This window comes from Colletotrichum spaethianum (genome assembly GCF_022836535.1).
Source record: "Colletotrichum spaethianum MAFF 239500 DNA, contig29, whole genome shotgun sequence".
Lineage (NCBI taxonomy): Eukaryota > Fungi > Ascomycota > Sordariomycetes > Glomerellales > Glomerellaceae > Colletotrichum > Colletotrichum spaethianum.
This window is the reverse complement of record NW_026054799.1, coordinates 105961-128675: the sequence shown is the minus strand read 5'-3', so window position 1 is coordinate 128675 and position 22715 is coordinate 105961. Positions and strand designations below refer to the sequence as shown.

At 57.4% G+C, this 22715-nt stretch overlaps 5 protein-coding genes and 1 non-coding gene across 6 annotated transcripts; 3 read left to right on the top strand and 3 right to left on the bottom strand.

Moving 5' to 3' along the window:
• Nucleotides 1–858: 858 nt before the first annotated feature.
• Nucleotides 859–974, bottom strand: ColSpa_rRNA_034. The gene has a single exon (XR_007414265.1). It is a non-coding gene; the product is annotated as a 5S ribosomal RNA (ribosomal RNA).
• Nucleotides 975–7608: 6634 nt separating this feature from the next.
• ColSpa_09550 (uncharacterized protein) lies at nt 7609–10159 on the top strand (the record flags this gene model as incomplete). The annotated part of the gene is made up of 5 exons (XM_049275762.1): nt 7609–7713; nt 7794–8874; nt 8922–9103; nt 9160–10004; nt 10072–10159. The coding sequence occupies 5 exons, from the start codon at nt 7609–7611 to the stop codon at nt 10157–10159; spliced, it is 2301 nt and encodes a 766-aa protein (XP_049131719.1).
• A 429-nt stretch (nt 10160–10588) lies between these two features.
• On the bottom strand, nt 10589–11489 carry ColSpa_09549 (NADPH-dependent conjugated polyketone reductase C2; the record flags this gene model as incomplete). The annotated part of the gene is made up of 2 exons (XM_049275761.1): nt 10589–11050; nt 11088–11489. 2 exons carry the CDS (start codon nt 11487–11489, stop codon nt 10589–10591), a joined length of 864 nt encoding a protein of 287 aa, XP_049131718.1.
• Nucleotides 11490–12457: 968 nt separating this feature from the next.
• Nucleotides 12458–13704, top strand: ColSpa_09548 (D-xylose 1-dehydrogenase (NADP(+)); the record flags this gene model as incomplete). Its single annotated transcript, XM_049275760.1, has 2 exons — nt 12458–12512; nt 12590–13704. 2 exons carry the CDS (start codon nt 12458–12460, stop codon nt 13702–13704), a joined length of 1170 nt encoding a protein of 389 aa, XP_049131717.1.
• Nucleotides 13705–16320: 2616 nt separating this feature from the next.
• On the top strand, nt 16321–17319 carry ColSpa_09547 (tRNA (cytidine(32)/guanosine(34)-2'-O)-methyltransferase; the record flags this gene model as incomplete). Its single annotated transcript, XM_049275759.1, has 1 exon — nt 16321–17319. One exon carries the CDS (start codon nt 16321–16323, stop codon nt 17317–17319), a length of 999 nt encoding a protein of 332 aa, XP_049131716.1.
• A 1003-nt stretch (nt 17320–18322) lies between these two features.
• Nucleotides 18323–19357, bottom strand: ColSpa_09546 (Myb-related protein A; the record flags this gene model as incomplete). Its single annotated transcript, XM_049275758.1, has 2 exons — nt 18323–19037; nt 19128–19357. 2 exons carry the CDS (start codon nt 19355–19357, stop codon nt 18323–18325), a joined length of 945 nt encoding a protein of 314 aa, XP_049131715.1.
• Nucleotides 19358–22715: the final 3358 nt, after the last annotated feature.

The window sequence follows — 22715 nt, the reverse complement described above, 5'->3', positions numbered from 1 at the left end:
TCTTGGAACTCTGCGCAGTTCTACAACACAAGTGAAGAGGAGCTCCAGCTGCGTCCGTTCATGAATAAGACCGAGGTCGAAGACCTCTCTAGAGCGAGAGATACTCCTTCAGTTGGGTCCCAGACTGCGGTGGGAAAATGTGCTGCTGGCTTGCATCGGAGAAGTGAGGCTGCCGGGGTCGTGGGAACACAACAGAATCGATATTTGAATTCCTCAAAGTCTACAAAAAGCCTTGTATGAGGGCAGTAAATCTTTTTGCGGAGCGATAGGTGATATGTTGAACAAACTAAGAGAGATGCGGGCAAGGTAATGACAAACCAGAAAGATCCTAACTAAACCATGTTCAAAGCTTGCAACACGTTGTCATGCCCTAAAGTGCTGACCAGCATCCTGAAACCTTTTTACCATCTTCCTGCGTCTTTCTTCTGCTGCGCATGTCCTCTTCGTCTTCCTGATTCATTGATCACCGTGATATTGCGATTGCCTGTTGCGACTCCGTGTTAGTCGAGCCTGGCCAATCAATGGTTGCCTTAGGCCCAACATCTCCAAGGGCTTCTCTGCCGCCCTGTTCCTTCCCATGCAGGACCGTTGGTGATGCGGAGTAGGAAGCTGCGAAGACATTAGGTTCTTGTCAGTGACGATATCAGCTCGTAAATCGGATCATCTTCAGTCCGGCCGCTGTCAATAGACTGTTGTGGTGTAGTCAACAAAGAAGAGGATAACACTTGACCTTCACTAGTACCTCCAAACGAAAAGGAGGCGTGGCTACCATTGCGGTCGGCCAAGCGAAACTTTAAAGGCATGACGCGCGCCTTGATTGAAGTGGGCAAGCAGTTCACGGGTTTAAAAACGCAAAAACATACAACACCAGGTATTCGCTGATCGTCACCGACTCAACTACTAATCCGGCCCTCACTGGCTTATCTATGGGAGAGCGGACGGGATCCCGAGTTCTCCAGTGGGTATGGTCGTATGTGATAGGAACAGGCGCCAAAGATGTTTATAAGAGCTTGGGGCGGCAATCGTGGAGGTCCTGGAGGCGGGCTGATACTGCGAGGGGGAAGCCGCGGTTTGGGGAATTGGCGTGTGATCAGGAGGCACGCGGGCGGAAACGCGAGAACCATCGATTGCTGCTGGGCCTTCTTTGCTGACATGGCTGTATTTTCAATGGATACTGGGGAGGGACGAGGGCTAGAGGCCTTTGGATAGGAACGGTACGGGGATGTGAATTCAGATACCACTGCCGGTGTGCCATATGCCAGCAACGCGAACCACGGCATCGTATCCGTGTGTATCCTTTTTGTGTCATAGTGGAGAACTCGGCACCAGATGTGGATAATGGGGATTCTGGCCCGGATTGCTACAGCCTCGGCCGTCGTGCTGGCTTTACAGGCTGACGATCCGTGACGAGAACTGGCGTCGAAGGGTGCCGTGACTATGCTGGGTTTGCTTTTCTAGAGACGGCCGTCGAATTGTCCGAGAGCCAACGGCGACGCGGCGTAAAGGTTGGGTTCAAAGGTCTGCCGAGTGCCAGTCCTACTGAATCACGACCGAACGAGACTGCGGATGTCTTGGTGGCTGGTCTCAGTAAAGATATCTGGTGACAATGGTCTTCTCTGACACACGTCTTCGCCAGGAGCAATACGCGGGAGACGCCGATGGTCCGTATCCGGGCTGACTTCTACGCCTGGTTTCCAGCCGGAAGCACCATGGCGTGCTCTCGATCACCTACGCGCTGAAGCCCTCGGGAGGACGCCCTGTCTTGCTAAAGAACCAAAGAACAGGATTCGATATTGCTGCTCCATCTTTCGAGGGTATAGACGCAGGTGTAGATGAAAGCACTTGTTTCCGCATGTGTCCACTGAGTGCTTGCCCATGGTCTCGATGCAAGTACGCTTGGGAGACTGATGACGAGGTTGAAGACCCTGCTGGGATCCAAATCTGAACCCTTAAAGAGCGGATGAATCCGCCAACGGTGATCAGGGATCGATGTACCGTTGCTCCTCTTTGTCCAATGGGGCTGTCGACCCTACTGCTGCAGGTTGGAGGCGGGAGTTCTGGGATATCATGTCCCGGCGAGCTGGTCGTGAGTTGACTTGGTTTTGGATTAGTGTTTGACAGTGAAGACCTGGAAGAGAACCACTGGTGGGTGTCGAGGATTTATATGCAAACTGTCTAACATACGAGGCGGTGCAGTCGAGGGGGTGCTCACGTATAGACAAGGTACGCTGATTCTGTGGCAGTTTTATAGCTTCAAAGAGCAATCCCTTCCTAGCGACAACTGCACTCATGACCCAACAACTCGTGCACGGAGAGGATACACAATCCAGATCAGTTGGTCATTCCAGGCGCCCATGAAATGAGTCCTCCAAAGCTCTTTCAGGTTGGCAGTTGCCAACATAACATGTGTGAAGGAGAATGTTTGGAAAATTGGTTCTTATTTGGGCCATGTTAGCTTTTTGTCTGTGTATTCCGTCGTATGGCTTGGGGTGACTTGGTGTCTATGTTTCTTTCCTATCTTTGGTGTTTGTTTAGTAACGTCTATCTTGGGGGCAGTTGATATGGACTTTGGCTGCCGATTCAAATCCTGACTATGCGATTCCGAATACTGCAAGAGTCGCACCGTGGACGTTGCGATGAGGCATCGCTTTCGACAAGACGCACTCCCGATGAGCAGCAGAATTTTCAGGCAGCTCACGCCATAGACCCAATTGCCTTGGGCGAAAGCTTTCACATTCATGCAGGTGCCCAGAGATGAAGGTCAACGCCACTCACGACCTACCTACATGTTTGTTATATTACGTCCATTATGTCCATCATGTCAGCAGTTTTACCATCACGACTATCGCCTCGTTGTACGTGAACCATAACTGGGACTCTCTCTTGTCAGAGGAGAAGACGTAAGAGGACCTATGAACTAAGGCCGATAGACTGTTTCTAAGCAACGTCTTCTGAGGATTGCTGTTCTAGTTGGGTGTCGGTTGACACGTAATAGGGAAGTATTAACATGGCACTGCAAACATGCAACGAGGGACGAGATCAGAAGGAACATCTCCTTTGAAGGTTAATCGTTGTCAAGACTGCTGGTTCTGTGCAGACAATCATTTCTCCGTATCATCTCGACACTAGTTATACCATCATTCACACCCACATAATTCTTTGAGAGTTTAATCCCCGAATATAGAAGCGATACCTGCCCATACAAGACATACAAGCTTGGTTCTTTCACCATCCCACGTTAGACTTTGCCTCATTTCTGGTATCGCCCGTAACAAGCCCAACACAATCGCAAACTCGTTCGTCGGGCTAGTGTTGAAGTTTTTCTTTCGGCGTCCTTTGTTATCGATACTCTCTACGTGTCCTGGTATGTTCAATCATGGATACTCACAAACGACCAAGGTCAACATGGGGACATGCCGTCCCAGAATGCGGTCGCGCTGTCCCTTCAGAGACCACCCTGTACTTGGTCTGTTAGTCATATCAAAACAAGCACAAGCCCTTGAGAGGATTTGTTCCGGTGTAGAAGCTGCATATCGCCTTTGTATATCTTCTACGGCGGTTGCTGACGAAGGCAAAACTATCTGGTAAACATCTTCGGATGAGCCACTTCCACCAGGGCCGGCACATGCTCTCTCCGGCAAGGTGTTTTCATCTCAGTACCTCCTTGGGCAGCGTCAAGAAGTTGCAGAAAACAACCTGGATTACACGTTCTGCCATGATACGACCTCGGTCTTGGTCGATTGGTCCTATCGACCACACCACCTACAAACTGACCAACAACTGGCTTAGCGATGCAATGTATACAACCCATATTTTACTTTCCACATCCATTATCCGAGCCCCCCTGTATCTATCACAAAGACGTCCTTTTGGAATTCCGAGGCTATTAGGCGTCGCCGAGGCTCACCAACCTCACGGGTTCAGGGCAGAAAGTCCAGCACCGACGAAACCGGTGCGGAGGCGCGCCGGAGAGTTGATCGCTCTGGCCTATGGGATGTGTTGCCGAACTGTGAACCAAATACAGCAAAGTCTCTCGAGTTCGGACCGAGAGGCACGGCCTCGCTTCTTGTAACGGGTCTAGTACATTTCTTTGGCAACGCCGTAGCCTCCTCCGTGAGATGCCTCTCAGAGAACGGCCGCGGGCTTATCGCGATACTCATCACCGTCAACACTGGTGAAAAACGAAGAGATAAGTTGGACACGGAAGAGCACGCCATGGAAGAAGCACGAGTCATTTACGCCGATAAGCAAGAGGAGGGAATGTGTAAGTCCTCGTCTGCAGCTTAGGGTCACCTCAGAACTCCAAGTAACCAGGCACGCTTCTCGAAGCACGCAAACCTTCCTTTTAGTGTTCATGGGTGCCAGCATGGTTGCGGCAACGAGGCCAGCCAGGAAACTGTCTCGCGGAGGGTAAAACGAACGACCCGTTCGGATCAGCCTACTGGTACCGGCTGACCCTGCCAGCCGTCACAGATCGATCGAGCGCCTGTAGTCGATATTAACTGCCTGTAACATGCTATATGCCCCAACGCATGAAGTTGACGGCAGGTGGTCACCCTGGTGGGCCCGGAGCGGACCACACTCCGAAGGAGACCACGAAACACGGAAGGGGAAAAGGCATCATAGGCAAAGACTTTGGGCAAGACTTTGCGTCTGCACGGAACGGATGCAAGGCATAGGCGAATGTTACGAGTATGGTGAGCCCTGGGCGCCTTGGCACGCCAGAGGTTATCTACAGAGTTTGAGCTAAGCACCGGGAGACTCTTGGACCCTGAGCACTCCTCCACGGCCTGAAAGTTGGGCTGATCTCTGACCAACATATTGTTTCGTGAGGCGAGATGCCGTCGTTCTCGGGCTGTTAGTTCTGGAGGTGGGCGTTTGGTGTGAGCCGTGTTGAACAAAGCATATCTAGCTAATCGCATTGGGTTTCCACCCTCTTAATGGAGCTCGGAGCTCCGAAGGCTTACAGTACTTGGGATATCGAGACATGAGAGGAATGAGCAAGATTTGCCGCAGCCGTGTAGAGTCTAAAGATGTAGCGAGCTTTTCGCGGACGGGTATTTGGAGGTCTATACAAGGTCTATAGTGTGGATTCGGAAGAGCAATATTTTGAAGCGCCGTAGACCCTGAACCCCGGCGTCACACCATTTGGGTGACAGGTCGAAACGCTAGATCCAGAGTCACACCAGGAAGATCCTGTAGATGGATGAACATGTCATGCCACCGATCCGCCGAGGATCGCGGCGGGGAGCAACATCATGGGTTCCTTGGGCCACATCATATACAAAAAAAAAAAATACAAAAAAAAAGGCATCACAACCGACGCGTCAATTACTCGGGGGAAAAGAGCACGGGAAAATTGTGTTGTCGATGACGTAGAAAGAACTCGTGAGGTGGCTGCAGCAGAGGACGCAGGGCGGTCATGCACGCGGCGGACGGGCCGGGTGGCGGAAGTGTCGGAAGTTGGTTCTGCGGAAGCCACACTCGATGGTCGGCGGCGGGCATTCGACTCTGTTGGGGCCCGGAGCCGGAGACCAAAACTTGGGACTTGGCTCTGGGTCGAGGTCTTGTCCTTGATGGCGGTTCCTGAAAGCTGTTCCGAGCTCTTGGACCGGTCGAGGCACCAGGCAGGAACCAGTTCCGAAAGCAAACGTAAGAGATTGATTGGGCGGTTGGGCAACAAGGATGCATCTCGAGGGGTCCGATCTCGATCAAAGAATCATTGAACGGGCGTCGAAGTCCCTGTGTGGCATCGGACGGTGGATTCGGGTGTTGACGTGCATGGTCGAGGGCGGTAAATGAATGGGGTTCGTCGGCCTAGTCCAGATGGGCGAGGAGGAGGAGGAGGCCAAAGTGGTTTCTTGTTGGCGGTAAATGTTGGAAAACTGCCAGGGTTAGGGTCTCTTTGGAGGTTCGGGAACCGGAAAGCGCGCTGTCCACCGCATGAGGGAGCGTATTAAAGCAGACCAAGGCGAGGCAAGCCAGGGACGAAGAAGCTCGGGCAGACGCAAGGCCCTGGGGTTGGTGCTAGGCGAGTCAGCGTGCGTGGAGAGGAGCGGGATGACACACGACGTGGCAGGTTTGGATTTCTCGCACGCGCAGCGAGCGAGACTGGGTTGTTCCCTTCGCCGACGTGCAACATGCAGGCCCATTCGCTGTTGTGCACTCGGGCATCGCGGGCGGCTTGGCCTATCACGACGAACCTCATCTGCAGTTGCGCAGTTGACTTTTTCCCCACAGCCACCTGATGTTGGATCCCACTGACGGCATGGCACGGTAGTTGGTTTGGGGAGCGAGTGCATATCTGCTCTTGTTACTCACCCCCTTCGACAAGAACGCCAGCCAATGCGGCTACGACACCTGCCTACGCTACGCGGTCAGAGTGCGCGTTCTATGTATGTATGGATGGCAATCAGAGTTGCATCGACTGCCACTTACATGAGCAGCATCCACCACCACCACCACCACCACCACCACAGCAGCCAGGGTGAGGTGGCACTGGGTCGTGCGTGTACCGTACTGTACTTCAACCAAGGTACCCTTCTTTTAAGCCGATGGATAGAATGCATACGAAGACGGGCCTGAAGGGAGCAAGGAACCAGCGACTAACGTAGGAGATGAGGACTAGCTAGCGAGACGTTCCGCAGCAACAACTGGAGCAACTGCAGCCCTGCAATACAAGTGGCAGAAAAGAAAGAAAAAAGAATGACCTGCCAACTGCAAAAAAAGACACGGAAGCTGTCGTGCATCCTGCTTCACCTCTCACCTCACCTCACCTCGCCTCGCCTCGCCTCGCCTCAGTCAATGTGCCTTCCCGTCCAGTCACTTCCTACCAGGTGCCCACCCGCTCTCACACTCACACTCGCCCACCCGAACCCCCCCCCCCCCCCCAAAGCGACCCGCCGCCGCCGCTGCCCGGACGTACTCCGTCATCTCAAGCTTCTGCGACACGTGAACCACCACCACTTCGAATTCGAGTGAGCGCCACCACTGGATACGCCGTTGTTGCTCCCATCTTTTGACTTTTCCGATCGTTGTTGGATTGCGGGCGGACCGCTGCGCTTACGACCGCGAGCCTGCGATTACGGGTACGGCTACACATGCACCGCGTTGCGCCCACCCTGCCGACACCTCGAACTTGAGATGCAATCTTGATCTCTTTCGGACCATCTCACAGACGTTCACCACACAGACACCCGTTGATTTCCCCAACCTCCGACAACCACAATCCAGACAGTAACAACAACAATAACAATCAAAGCGCTCTGACCCCGGCGGACTCTCTTCCCTGCTGCCGGGCTCGAGAGTGAGGTGATGCGTCAATCGCTATCGTGATTGCGAAATATTGGACAACCGCCAACAACATCATTGCCAGACGACGCTGAGCCGATGCTGAACGGATTGGTCTACCTGCGACAGGCGCATTCCTCGTGACGCGCATGGTGCGCAGCCACCCCGACTGACGACTTCACTCGCCCCCGTTCTCACCCAGGCCTCACTCGACCCCCAGCAAACACTTGCTTGTTTGTATCCCGCCCGCATCGGAACAATCACCTCGGCCGGCTAACGCGCTTTCGAGGATCCTCGCTTGTAATTCATTAATGAGACATGGCCGACGTCAAGGAAGGGAGAGACCGAGAGGGCCGAGGTGAGAAGAAGAGCTTTTGGGGCAGCATTTTCCGGAACAGAAGCCTCGCGAAGAAAGGGAGACTGGTACGGCGATCCAAACACTGCGCTGCCATAGACGCGCGCGCCCCTCATCTCGACGGCTTTGTACTGATTTTTTGCTGCAGGAAAATCCGGAATCGCGCAGAGCGAGTGACGGAGATGTCGCCCCACGCAGACGTCGGTCCCTTGCCGACCTGCCCAAGGCCTCGAGGACGGTCGAGTCCCCGAACGGTCAACCTGAGCACCCAGACCACCGCCGCTCCCGCCGGCGGCCTAGAAGGCCGGATCCCACCCGAGCCAAAGGCAAGGGCCGCGCGCATCCCAACGGCGTCGTCTTCGAACAGGGACCGCTGACCGAATGGCCGCCGTCCGGCATGTCCAGTCAAGAAGAGCTCACTCTCGGCCATGCCATGGAGCTCGTCTCGCGCGGTGTCCCCGCCCACAAGGGACACAAGCGCCCCGTCCCGCACGCATCCGATCACTACTACGCGCTGTATACCACCTCGGCAGGAAACCAGACCGAAGAGTCCGACGTTGTCAACCTGCACGACTCCATGACCCAGCTGATGACCCTTCGTATGCAGGGTGGCGGTGCAGCCATCTATCCCTGGGAGACGCTCGAGCAGCCGAGTTTTGCCTTCTTCTATGGACAGCAGCCGGGCACCATCACGTTGAATCAGTGGGCCTGCCTATCCAGCATCATGCCCCCGGCGATTGCCCTGAGGGATTCTGGTGTAACGGCCCGAGAGGTCGATTTGGCCCGTATTTTCGAGCGCCTCAAGGAGTTGGAGTCGGGTCTGGAAGACGACGACGAGGACTGGATGTACAAGAGCTTATATCGCCGCTTTCTCCGCGACCCCGACAAAATGATGAACCCGCACAAAGGACTCGAGAAGCAGATTACCGATCTGATCATGGTGCTGTCCCGACCGGACTGGATCGATTTCACGAACCCCAAGAACCAGGTTGTCACCCGCTTCATCTTCGACCCGAGCCATGCAAGCCAACATCAGTACATCAAGTTCTGCCACCAACTTGTGCTCAGCATGGAGCTGGACCTGCGCATCAACTCGCGACTGCATGGCGAATGGGCCAAGGAGAAATTACTGCCCCAGCTGCCGCCCACCATCCAGTGGGATCTCGCGCTCGCGAGGCGTTGGCGGGAGCACGTGAGGGTTGAGGGATATGGCAAGACAGTGGAGCAGAGTAAGTGATTTGGAATCTCCTTCGGGACCAAGACTAACGTGCAGCAGTCAACCTACGCTTCCGACTCAAAAAGCGGCAGATCAAGATGCTGCGACGCTTCGCCCAGATGATGAAGTGGCCGAACCTGGGTCAAACTCTGGACAAGATGAAGCAGAGGGACATGGAGGCGACGCTCGACGTCATCAGCTCCGACGCCTTGGCGTTCTTCAGCGGCCTCGTCCTCCCCGGGGTAAGTTGTACCTGGCGCCCCGATCGAGTCTCTGACCTTTGGCTAACGCTGAACAGTCCACGTTCCCGTTCCTCATCATGAACACCCTCATCGACATTGATCCCGACAAGGCCACCGACTCACTGGCCATGATGACGCATCTCCATCCTCATTGCGGGTTTCAGTATAGGAACAGTTACACCTACTGGACTGCTGCATCTATCGTCGGCAAGGTACTCGCTCCAACTTGTCGGTCGCTGGCAGGCTGGGTCGGACCAGCCCGACCAACCGCCGACCTCGGCCGATCCCAAATCGCCCGCATTCGGTCCCGTCGCCCCCGTCAACGCATGACACCCGAGGACGTGCAGTCGATGAGCGAGCGGTCCGACCCTCTTGGACCTCCGTCAGAAGTGTTTCCTGTCAAAGAGTACAAGCTTGTGGCCCCGGACGCGGACGACATAGTCGATACGGTGCGCATCGAGCTGCTCAGCTTCAAGGCCGTCCCCGACCGTTTCCAGGAGCCACCGCCGATGCCGAAAGTGTTTGATGCAACGGTCCAGTTTGCTGTCGATGGAGTCTCCTGGCCCATGCGTCTGACCTACGATGTTTCCTTCATCTCAGCGTGGCCTTGTTCGGACGGCCCGCACCCGCTCTTCTTCGATTACGTCTTTCAGACCGTCAAGGCCGACGAGATCATGGACATTAGGGACTGGGGCGGACTCTACGGGCAATCTCCAAGCGCGCGAACTTCCAGGACAAGCTCGAATGCAGGCCCACACACTGCAAGCAGCCAGGAGCAAATTGACGAGGAGCAAGTGTTGGTGGTGGAGACGTTTGGCGTCAGAGACAATGAGGTCCTGGCCCGCGCCTGGTGTTCACACTGGGGCCTGAGTGCCGTGATTGCAGATATTCGGAAAACCTGGTGAGTTCCTTGCGAGGGATCCGCGCTTCGTTTCCCATCACGTCAGGATCCAGCTAACGTTGCATAGCATGGCATGCGCTATCCGCGAGGCGTACGCGGCAACACTGACGGTTGTGATTCTCGTGGATGACCAAGAATACAACACGGACGACTGATGACACTGCACGAGAAACGTATTTTTCTATTCTTTTCTTTCGTAATGATGAATCGACGGGACGAAGAAATTAGGAGGTGTTGGGGGAACGATACGATTGACCATCTCGGCACGTGCTTTTCTTTGTTGAGATACCACAGCGAGTCTTGTTTCTTCCGGGTACATTTCCTGGACTAGGGGGGACTAGCAAGAACGAAAGCATCAAAAGAGATGTCTTTGCACGAGAGCCGACTCTGGGCTCCGGCGGGAGGGGATATGCGAAGGATGGTGGAATACCCCAGGACAGAGTGCATTTCTTGGGCGTTTTTCGATGCGGAATTGCGGAGAGAGAGAGGGGGGGGGGAGGCTTTCTCCGTCCGGAAATAGAATATTATTGGGTATTTCTTTACGCCTCACGAGCCTCTTTTTTGTGCCTCTCTTCTTTCCTGTCTCAGACTCCCTCCGGGTCGCCGAGGACAGACTTGAACGCCGCCAGGCTCTCGTTCCAGACGTCTGCGCCGTCGCCGTCGGCCCAAGCGGCCACCTTCTCGACGCCCTCGAGATCCTCCTTCATGCGGGCCTCGTTGGTCGTCCCGTCCAGCACGCTGACGCCCCGCAGCCCCAGCACGAGCCCGTACATGGCGACCTCGTTGCTCACGCCGGCGCCCTCGGCGACCCTGCCGACGGCGGCGCTTTTCACCAGCGGCGGGTTCGCCGTCAGCGTCCAAAAGGACTGGAAGTTGATGCCCCTGTCGCGGCAAAAGACGCGGACGGGGGTGTTGTAGGCCTCCCTTGGGTTCAGGCGGTTCTGGACGACGACGGGCTGGACGGCGGCGTCGGCGCAGAGGGCGCGCAGCTCGTCGAGGTCGACGTTGGAGATGCCGAGGGTGCGGACGCGGGACGGCACGTAGGACTCGAGGGCGCGCCAGGCGAGGAGGGTGTCGGCGTACGAGGGGTAGGGGCGTGCAGGAGGACGCAGTCGAGGTAGAAGTCGTCGTCTTCGTCGTCGGCGGCGGCGGGCCCGGGGCGAACAGGCCCTTGGGCACGGCGAGGTTCTTGAGGGACGAGGCGACGGAGCCGTGGACCTGGTCCGGGATGGGCAGCGCCGAGGGCTGGGGGGAGAATTTCGTCTGGATGTAGAGGCCCGAGCGGGGGACGCCGTGGGCCGGGTTCTGGGCGAGCCAGGCGCGGAGGCCGGCGCCGACGCCCTCTTCCGAGTAGTGGTGGGAGGCGGCGGTGTCGAGGGCGCGGAAGCCGGCGGACAGGGCCGAGGCGACGAGGGGCGCCGTCTGGGCTTTCTTCCAGGCGGTGCCGTAGATTAGGCGCGGTATCGGGGCGACGGTGTTGGTCATGTTGATTAAGGTGATTTTTCGGCTTAAGAGCTGAAGGACGCAGGGCTTGTGATACTGATTGCGAGTGTAAGCCTCGATGCGGGACTGCGAGGGAAATGAGAGAATGAGATGAGGGTGAGCGGGTGATTGAGTGATTCCTTGTGCGTAACGCCAATGAGGGACTGTCGCGGGATCAGAGCAACAAGGCACAGTGGCGGCCGTCAAGCCCAAACGTGAAACAATGCCAGTAAGTTCACAGTCGAATCGTAGACCGTCTCACAAAGTCGAGAGCTCGGCTGCATCTCATCGCATTTCCACCCATCGGGATTGATGTCCGTAGCTTCGTCTATGACGTCTTATCGCCGATAACGAGAGAAGGCCCCGCCGCGGGGTACGGTCCGACCTCCCACGGCGACCCCACCATCTTCCTTCAATTGCTCCTTTCCCCCTCCTCACGAAGCTCTCGCTCACCACTCTCCAAATCAGCCCAAAAGGGAAAGTCTAGGAGTCGGCCGGCAGACGGCTCGCAGAGTGGAGCCCGTGGCTATTCTGCATTGTCGAGGAGGCTCCCAGATCGACGTGTCATCGCGGAGTGCCGGAGCTGGGTGAAGCGTTCTACCTAGCCGAGCTTTCTGAATTTACCCGCTCGTGGGAGTTGGGCGGCGGGATCGCGTCGATTCGTCGTCGCATCGTCCTACTTGAGAAAGCAGTCGGGGGCTCCGCGTCACAACCCCTGCCCTGTGCTGTTCTTGTACCCCGCAGCAGCTCCCTCCGAGGGTTGCTGGAGTGGAGGGGCGACAATCGATGCGGGATTGAAAAGGGAAAAGGCATCCTCGCCGATCCGCACCCGTTTGTCCCATCTGCGTTTCTCTCTCTCAGTATCGGTCTCCTTCATATACCCAGCCATTGGCGTTTCTATCCAACTCTTTTCCCGTTTTCACAATCCAAACAGCACGCACTTTATCACCCCCCCCGCATAGACTTTCAAGATGGCGCCGCACACAGTCAACTGGGGCATCATGGCCACCGGCTGGATCGCCGAGAGTAGGCTCCCCTCGCCTCACCAACAGCTCCAATGCCACAACCCCTCCGTCCAGCTGACCCTAGCTAACCTCTCGCAGCTTTCTGCAAGGACCTTCTCACCAACCCGGCTTCCCGCGACGTGTCTGACGTTGCCCACCGCATCGCCGCCGTTTCCTCCTCGCGCGACGCCCAAAAGGCGCGCGACTTTGTCAAAAAGATTGATGCCCCGGCCGACACGACCGTCTACGGCTCCTACGCCGAGCTCGTCCGTGACCCCAAAGTCGACATCGTCTACGTCGCGACGCCGCACTCGCACCACTTCCAGAACGCCATGCTCGCGCTCGACGCCGGCAAGCACGTCCTCTGCGAGAAGGCCCTGACCGTCACCGCCGAGCAGACGCGCGTGCTCATTGAGACGGCCCGCGCCAAGAAGCTCTTCTTCATGGAGGCTGTCTGGACCCGCTACTTCCCCCTCAGCATCAAGGTGCGCGAGCTCATCTCCAGCGGCGCCATCGGCAAGGTCTACCGCACCACCGCCGACCTGTCGTTCAACAACTGCACCGAGGGCTCCGACAAGCTCTCGTTTGCGGACTCGCACCGCATGGTCAACCCCGAGCTCGCCGGCGGCGCGCTCCTCGACCTGGGCATCTACTCCCTGACGTGGCTGTTCCAGACGCTGTACCACCTGCAGCCCGAGAAGGAGTCCCCCGAGGTGCTGGCCTCGGTGCAGAAGTACCCCGTGACCGGCGCCGACGAGTCCACCACCATGATCCTCAACTTCCCCAAGAACCAGCAGACGGGCATCGCCACGACCTCGCTGCGCGTCGACACGGCGCCCGACGGCAAGGGCAACACGGCCCCGGCGATCCGCATCCAGGGCTCCAAGGGCGAGATCCAGGTCGCCCACCCGGCGTTCCGCCCGCTGTCGTACAAGGTGATCAAGAAGGGCGTCGACGAGGTCGAGGCCGTCGACTGCCCGATCCCCACGGACGAGGCCCGCAAGTGGGGCCACGGCATGTTCTGGGAGGCCGACGAGTGCGCGCGCTGCCTGCGCGACGGCAAGCTGGAGAGCGCCTCGCTGCCGCTGTCGGAAAGCCTCGTCATCATGGAGACGATGGACAGCGCCATCAAGCAGGGCGGCATCGAGTACCCCGAGCTCATCACCACGCACAAGTTCGACCCCAAGAGCCCGTTGAACCTGGGGAATGCTTGAGTCGGGAAGCCCAGGTGAAGAGTTGTCGGGAGAAACGTTTTGGGAGGAAAGGAAATGCATACAAGTGACCCGGCCGTAGATGCAGATAGACGGTGCGGCGCGGGGACCCACTCTCGGGACCCAGGGATCGCCGTCCCGAGACCGCGGATCGGGGCGGGACGGCGGTGAACCACGAGCCTAATGAACTAAGCGATTTACGGTCCGCGACCGTCTCACGTCAATGTCTCTCCTTTTCTTTGTGCAAGCACAGATGCTCGTGGCTGACACCTGGAGAGCCGTCCGTCCCCTCGTTGCCGTTTGCTCTACTCACACCCCTCCCCAAGGCACCTTGCCTACCAAACGCACTTTCTTGGGGTTTACCCAAGTCAAGTGCCACGCGGTAACGAACACGTCTCTGGCTGACGTGCACCACAATGCCTCCCAAACACAGCAACAGCAATGTCACACACGGGTCACAATCCTGCCCGTGGCCGCGGAAGACAAGCTCGACTTTTTTGGGGGGGCCAAGAAACCGACGCTCCGCCTCGGACCGGCCGAGTGTCGGAATGCAGAAAAAAAATATGTACAGAGAGCAAACTTGCACAAGTGTCTGCAGCATAACTTCGCGGCATACACACACACAGTCTCACTCACACACTCACACACTCACACACCACACCACCCCCCCCCCCCCCCCCCCCCCCAGACGGTTTCTCCCGCCGATCGGAGATTAAATTTAAGGGTACCGAGCATACGGGGGTGGCTCACCTGAATCTGACATCGCCAAATGGCATCCGCAAAGGGGCAAGACGGGTTCGTCGCCGTCCCCGCACCCGTTTGATTACCTCTGTGGTATTTAGGCGTTTCCAGGATGCAAAGACCCGCGGTTCACCAAACGAGGCAAACATATGCGCGACTCCTTATTTTCGGCGTCCCCATTCGTCCAACAATTTCATTTATTTGTTCTTGTACGCCAGGCCGGTCACGGTGAGGGAGACATGGGGGTGGACGAGGGGGCTTGTGAATCTATGGTGGGAACCGCATAAAGGACTCGGGGATCCCTGACGGCAATCACGCAAGAGAGCACCCAAGGATGATCTCCATCCGTTCGTACCGAGTCCTCGGAATTCCAAATCGAGCTTGCGCCCCTGCTAGGAACGCGTCTGCTCACCCATTGTCTCCCTCTGGCCCAGGTCGCCCAAATGCCCAAATGCTCTGTACACTCCCCCCCCTCTCCCCCTCCTATACCGCGCCCTTGAAGACAAAGCGAGACACGGATAAACATAGGCAAACCCCACGGATCGAACATCATCGGTTCGTCCACTCAGATGTTACGTCGATGGTTAATGCGCGGCGAACGACGGGGGGATTATTCAGGGGTTGAGCGTCGCGAACTGTGATCGTGCCATTGTCTCGCAGGGGAAGGGGGTGGGGGCGGTTGACAGAATCGGCTGGACACGAGTTTATCCCAATCTCCTGTCGCCTCTCCCCCCTCGTTTCTGTTGTCCTGACATCTAGAAGGACTGACCAAGGAGACGGGGAAACCATTGGAAAAGAAGTCAAAACAACCCATCAGCAGGGCCAGCAGAGGCGAAGGAGACCGGAACAGCAGCAAAGGTCCTGGGCTATCCCGACTGTTGTGTGACCCGCGTGAAGGGTTCGAGGGGATCGGGACTTGGTTCGGAGACCTCCGAGCCGGACAAGGCCCCCCAAACCCCGGAACGCATGCCGGTTCGAGGCCCGTCAGCGCTACCACACCGCACCGTACCGCAGAGTTCCCTCGACCTCGCGCAAACAGAAACGGGTCCCACTCCACCACCCAACTTGCCCGATCCGTAATGTTCCCCAACCACACCTACTACTATTATTACCTAGAGGCTCACACCACACACACTCCCACCCCCAAAAGCCAAGCCCCGGCAGCGCAAACTGGCGGGGGAGCGCCACACGCCCACGCCCACGTACGCTCAGACATTTCCCCCTTCGTCATTTTTCGTCGGTGGCTCTCTCTGAATTTCAACGTCTTTTTCTTCGTTTTTGTGCCCTCTGCAACCACACCCACCGCCTGTCCGCCCGCCCGCCCGCCCGCTCCCAAGTCCTGCAGTGCATCTGCAACGCACGAACCTCGACGGCCCTCGAGCTTTCCCGCTTCCTTTCACCGCCCTACGAGAGCTACTTTTTTTTCTTCCTTGCCTTGCATGGAAAAAAGGGGGGCGTGACCTGTCGTAATCTACCGGCAAACCCGAGGCGAAGCAGTCAAGGGGAGACGCACACGCACGGCCACCGTACCAACAAAGGCGTGTTCTTTTTTGCTTGAGCCGGGCGCGCGCTACTCTTTCCAACGTCTCAACGCTCGCACACTACAATCAACCTTAACGGGACCGCAGACCAGGGGCCTTTTTTTAATTTTTTTTTTGCCAGACCGCCTCGCACTCACGAGGAAAACCCCCTTTTTTCTCACCCCCTTGGCCGGCGGCAAGCCATTTCCCTCAGGAGAACAAAACAAGGGGGAGCTCCCAGTCAGCTACAAGGGGTCAGCTCCGAAAAGGGAAATCAGCTGTTGCTGCTACGGTGCGAGTGCGAGTGCCGAAACCCAACGTCACTAATCCAGCCCATCGGCGCAAGAACCCCTCCCCCATGAGCGTCTCATCCGGCCCCCAACCCGGCGCTGGCCAGCCGGCCGTGCCCGTCGCCGATCCCTGTTCGCCTCCGTCGCCGTCGTCGGCAGTTGCTTCCACGGGCACGTCGCCGGCACAGCAACCGTCCACAGAGGCAACACCCCATCAGCCGCAACCAGCAGCAGCAGAGGGGCAAGGAGAAGAAGCAGAAGACGCGGACGCCTACGAGTCCCGCCACGTCCACACCGTCTACGAGGCCATCGCCCCGCACTTCTCGTCCACCCGCTACAAGCCGTGGCCGCTCGTCGCCTCCTTCTTGCTCTCGCTCCCGCCCGGATCCGTGGGCCTCGACGCCGGCTGCGGCAACGGCAAGTACATTGGCGTCAACCCGGCCCTCTACATCATCGCCTCGGACCGGAGCGCGAACCTGGTCTCGCTGGCGCGGAGCTACCAGCCGCCGCACTTTGATGCCGACGTCGGCGGCTCCAAGAAGAAGAACAAGACCAAGAAGGGCGCCACGACGGCGGAAGCGACACAGCAGGCAGCACAGCCGGCGCCGGCGCCGGCGCCGCCACCCAGCCGCGCCCCAAGGAACCAGGTCTTGGTCGCCGACTCCCTGGCCCTACCGTACCGGGGCGCGGCCTTTGACTTTGCCATCTCCATCGCCGTCATCCACCACATGTCGACGCGCGAGCGCCGCCGGGCCGCCGTCGCCGCGCTGCTCGACGCCGTGCGCCCGGGGACCGGACGGGTCCTCGTCATGGTCTGGGCGCTGGAGCAGGGCACCAGCCGGCGCGGGTGGGACGCCGGCGCGGCGCAGGACCAGCTCGTGTCGTGGGTCACCAAGGGCAAGAAGGAGCAGCAGGACCGGCCGGCGCGGGACGAGACGTTCCAGCGGTACTACCACCTCTACCGCGAGGGGGAGCTCGAGGAGGACGTCGTCGACGTGGGAGGCAGGGTGCTCGACAGCGGATACGAGCGGGACAACTGGTGGGCCGTCTTTGGCCGCGACTCCTGACCAGCGAGCGATATCGCCATGTCAGGAAAAAGGCAAAGAGGGAGGAGGAGGATTGCACATGCGCCCCCCAGATAAAAGAGTTTGAATCATGAAAAGCCAACCAAAAAACGAAAAAAATTGGGAGGTGGGGGCGGAGGTGTTCTAGGGACCTGAAATTCTATCATGACCGTTTCCCATCTCTTCGTCAAGTGACATGTTTCCGTTTGCTCTTTGCTTCTTTCTCCTTCCCGCTCTCGCTTTGGATCGCCCTGTTCAAGAAACAATACATACAGATGAAGCCAACATACACGCACACACGCGCGTACACACACAAACACAAACACTCACACACACACACACACACATTCGCGAACCTCTTCCCCGCACTCCCATGCCTCCCCCTTCCGCCCATCCCAAGCGCCACGACTTGTGGAATTTCCCAAGTGCTCCCCTATCTCCGCTATCCCTCCCACCTGCCGGGTACCGTGAAAACCCCCAACAGCAATAAGAATTTTGGTTTTTCCCCCCTCTCCTCTCGTGCGCGCGCACACACGCACACGCACATACACACACATGACCCCCGCCGCCGCCGCTGGATGACAAACAACGTGGATCCAGAAAAAAGAAGAATGTCAGGTAAAAAGTAAAATGACACGAAGAAGAAAAGAGGAGGGAAGGAAGAGGAAGAGGAGGAGGAGGAGAGCCATTTCCAACTCGGGAGAAGAAGCCCCCATGTGGTAACGATGTTGTAAGTATGAAAAGGTAAGGAAATAAATGAGACAAAAATCTTGCTCCGATCCCGATGCAACATGCTGTGCTCCCGTTTCGTGTGGTGTCCCCCAGGCATACGTCCGAAGAAAAAGAAAAGAACCGGATTCTCCAGAGGTTTCCCATGCTTATCATGAAAACTCAAAAGGGGAAAACGTGACACACATCGTGCGTTCCCCTCCACACGAAGAATTTTTGTTCCCAACTCCGAGTTCGCCGTGCCGCCCTCCACGTTTGCCCCTACTCTGCCCTACAGTCATGCCACACGCCGTCGATCCATCTCCTCCTGCCGGGGGTCCATGTGCCGTCGCCGGCTCGTCTCCCTTGAGCCCATCATCTCCGTGCCTGGACTCGCTCGTCGCTTGGCGCCAGCCGACTCGTGGGGTGGTGGGTAGTGGAGGGCCGGGAGCAACGGTCCCGGGCTCGCTCTGGCACTAGGCACAGGGCTCGCCGTGGGCATGCCTCCCAGCGCGTACGCCGGGGTGCTGTATGGACTCACGCCCGTCGTCAGCTCGGCTACCCCCGGGAGCATCCCGGAGCCCCGGCCCGGCGGGAGTCCTTGGATCGGTGCTAGCCCGGGGCCGCCTTGTCCCATGCCCGCCATTTCGTTCGGATCTGGCCCCATCTGTGGTCTCCCTGGAACGCTTTCGCGGCGGGCAGCGATGGCTCGCCCGCCGGGGATCGGCGATATGCCTGGTGGTGGTGGTGGTGGTGGTCGGCCGTATCGTGGGGAAGGTCCGCCGATGTCTCGAGGTAAACTGCCCTGCGACTGAGAGTGCATGTGGCCACGGGAAGGCGAGTGCCGGTGACCGGCTCCCGGTTGGTCGACGTTGACGGCCGTCAAGGAAAATGGCACGACACCGGCCCGTCGAGCCATGTCAGCCTCGCCAAGTTGCCAGTGCATGGCCTCGGCGGCTCGCCAAGGAACGGCCATCTCTTCCGCCACCTTTGCCCACATCTCCGGCTTGAATCTGGCTCACGCGTTAGTCCTTGTTCTTCTTCCCGACGATGGGGGCACGGGGGTCGCAGTTGTTCTCGACATTGCTGCGTCAAGATCGTACCTCTCGTACAGCCGTGCAAGCTTGTTTTTGCGCTCCTCGTCCCACTCGCTCCGCCTCTCGAGGTAGTTCTGGTAATGAAGTCGACAACTGATGGCGCTTCGTCCCGGAAGACGTTTCGAAATGTCTTCCCACTTCATTCCGCTCCCCCGAAGTTCGATGATCAAGGCATCTTCCTCCGGCGACCACTTGCTCTGCTTCTTGGCCGGAGACTCCGCTACGTGCGGCGGCATAGCACGTTTGCCGCCAGCAGCCAGGCCCGGTGCTACGGGTGGCGGGCCATACGGAGGTAGCCCGCTAACAGGCGCCGTGGCCGCCGTGGTTGCGGTCGTGGAGGGGTCTGACGAAGATCGGGTATGCTGAGGCGGAGCGGTGGAGGACTCATCTGAGTCGGGAGCTTTCAAGAGGGACGCGATATCCACGGTGACGGTTTTGCCGCCTAGGTAGTTTGGATACGGTCTTGTGTCATGGGCGCGATAGACGCGCGCCAGCTTTTCGGTTTGCGTGACACCACCCAAGATGGGCAGTTGTAAAAAGAGACGGGTGGTTGATGATCGGTTAGGTGTCCCGAAATTCGCGACTGGGACAGTTGCTCGATGCTCGTCGAGACTTTACTTGTGCTTTGCAAGCAGAGTCCCAGGTAGTCGGCTCGCAGGGAGTACGGCGTGTGGATCAGGACAGAACCACGGGTTAATGACGACAAAGACGACGACGGGTGGTTAATGAAAATGGGTTCGCCGCTGAAGGTAGCGAGGGTAACGAATTTCTCGTGAATCTGCCTCCCTGAGCAATGGGCGATGTTGATCTTGAGGTTGGCAGGTTGGCTAGAGGCTCCGTTTCGTATAATCCTGGGAGTAGGGAAAGGGGGAAGTCCTGAAAAAGGAAAAGAGGATCCGAGTGTAGATCAAGATGGCGGCGTAGCTGTGGTTTTGAAGGAAGTCATCAACATGATTGGGCCAATCCGAGAGGCCGGCGACCAATGATGGGGAATTGAGCTTGCTCGGTGTTGAAGCAGGCAGGCGTGCGGGCGGACAGAAAGGACGGCGGCGGCGGCGGAAGTATACGTCAGTCAAACCAGGCTGCTAGAAGTCTTCATTAGAAAGCGAAGCTTAGCCAGAGTCATCGTTCTCCTACGGAAAGTCGGTAGAGGCCAACAAAACAAGGTACAGGCCGGTCCACGTCGGGAACTTGCGGTGATGCAGTTTGTGAATGGAAGAGAAAAGAATTAAAATGGACCAAAGAAAGTCGTAGTTGGAGGGACGGTGATGGGTTGAAGAGGTGGAGGAGGAGGTGGGGGACGGAAACCGGGGTCTGATTAACAAAGTGACAGCCAGGCCCAAAGGACTCTTAAACTGACGAGAGGAAAGTCATCGAATAAGAAACAAGAGGAAGACTTGGGTTGGAGCCAGGGAGGGGCGTGTCATGGGCGTGCGAGAAGAATTCCAGACCCAGCACGGTAGTGACGAGCCCAGCAGCAGTAAGAGAGAGCCACCGCGGCAGTGGAGAAGTAAGAGACGACGAGAAGACGGTTCGAGTACGGATGGGAAGAGTGCATGTGTGCGAAGAGCGAGGTGGTGTGGATGGGGGAGCCTGTGTATGTGTGTGTGTGTGTGCTGTGTGTTTGGCAAGGGCATAGGTTAGTTGGCTTTTTTTTCTTTCTCGGGCAGAACAGCACCAGCGTGGGCAGCAGTGAACGTAGTAATAGGGCAGAGCATATATGTCAAGCTCGCATATAGGGAGGGGATGACCAGTGGCAGATGATGGGATCTCGTTGGTGCCGCCCGTCCCTTGCCTTGCCTGGGACAGTCCGTCTGTTGCCCTGCCCTCATTGAAGAATGCGATGCGGTGGTGGTGGTCGAATAAGGCTCATGAAGGACTGCTTTACCCAGGCATAGTTTGGGAACCGACATGGATGGGCGAGTTGAGCACATGTTTGAAAGACACACGCCCCCCCTCCCCGCAGCGCACACAGACACCAGGTAGCTGCCATGCTTCCTTTTTCCATATACACCCCCCCCCCACCCCTCAACATGCTGCCCAGTCTAGCGTCTGGCCTGGGGCTGGTGTTCTCCCGTATGTCGACACCCTAGGCTGCAGTTCCGGTCAAGAGGGGTCCTGGACATACATAAGAACGCCAAAGAGAGGAGAAAGGGGAAGAAGGCACAATCATCAAAATTCGAGTGCGGCGTCGAGAGGCCGCTACCGGGGCTGGGTGCTAACACGGCATGGCCACGAATTCATGCATCGCTTCCCTGGTTCAAGCAGACTGTCGACGACCCGTGGTACGCCTGGCTCAGCGGCTTCAATGCGGTGTCAAAGCCGAGTGAATGTGGAAAGCGAGCTGGATGGCAGTTTTCCCGACAGACGGCATCTGATGAAGAGAAGACACGCTGTTGAATATTAAGGATAGGTTCGTGTCCGTGTATGATGACCACACATGGTCACAGCTCCTTCGCTCGCAGGGCACCGGTTCGAATGGAGGCTGGTAGGATTCCATTTCGGGAGGGCAGGAAATTTGAGAGGTCGTCGAGTGTGCATGGCCCATAATCCTAGGGTCCCCGACAGAGAGTGAGCGCGTGCTTAGGGCAAGACAAGCGTGGGGAGGGGCGGAATGTGGTGGGCAACAGTTTGTCACGAAACCGCATACGGATGCTGTGGAGCCCATGTCTGAAACCTGCGGTTGCTGATGCAGTGAAGAGTCGAGAGCGAACTTTGCACCTGCGCATGTCGACAGGCTGCGTGGTTGTAGATGGGCTTACACCTGATGGGTGTCGCTTCTCGCGAGTCCGGAGGCGGCGGGTAGCTTCGTACTCGTGATGCCGTGGTTGGCTGGCATCCTGATTCCGGCACGCGCCCGTAGAAGTCAAACGTGAAAGTATGACGGCGTGCATAGTCAAGCACCGAGAAGGCGAGAAGTTTAGAAACGCCTGGAGATTGGGAGACTGGAAGAGCGGCGGAAGAACCCAAGTTGAGAGAGAGGGGGGGACCACGAACGAGGATTCCGATGCTTGGCCGGGCACATTTGGAGGAACTGCCCTCTCTCAGTTGTGCCATGCTTTGCTGTATTTTTGCTCTTCTCCGCTCTGGTTTAAGGGGGGCCCTCCACCACTGCCTGTGCGTCTCTTCTGGCAGTTTGCTGGATTGTGCTTATGCTGTTCGCCGATCCTAACGGGTTCAATGGGTCTGCTAGATCAAGCAACCAGGCTGCATGTGTGTCTCGTCATGTCTTGCGCGGCTCCCTTCCGCGGCTAGTGCTAGTGCCAATGACAAGTCGACGGTGCGATTTGGCTTGCTGAGCTGAGCAGTCTGGAAAGAAAGGAAAAAGGAACATGAGCCGGCCGAGTAGCGCAGTGCTGTGCTCTGCATGTGGCAGCGGCAATGGCAGCGGGAGAACAGAAGGCGAAGAACAGTTGCATTGAGACCTGACGTCTGTGCGGTTGACACAATGGGCGTAAGATGAGGCTTGTCTCGACGAGGCCGGATAGCCAACGACAACAGCGACCATGCGCCACTGCCGAACGAGTCGTCGAGGGCGGTTGACCAGGTAGTCGCAGAGACGGGCTGGGTGCTAGGTTGACTTGAGAAACAATT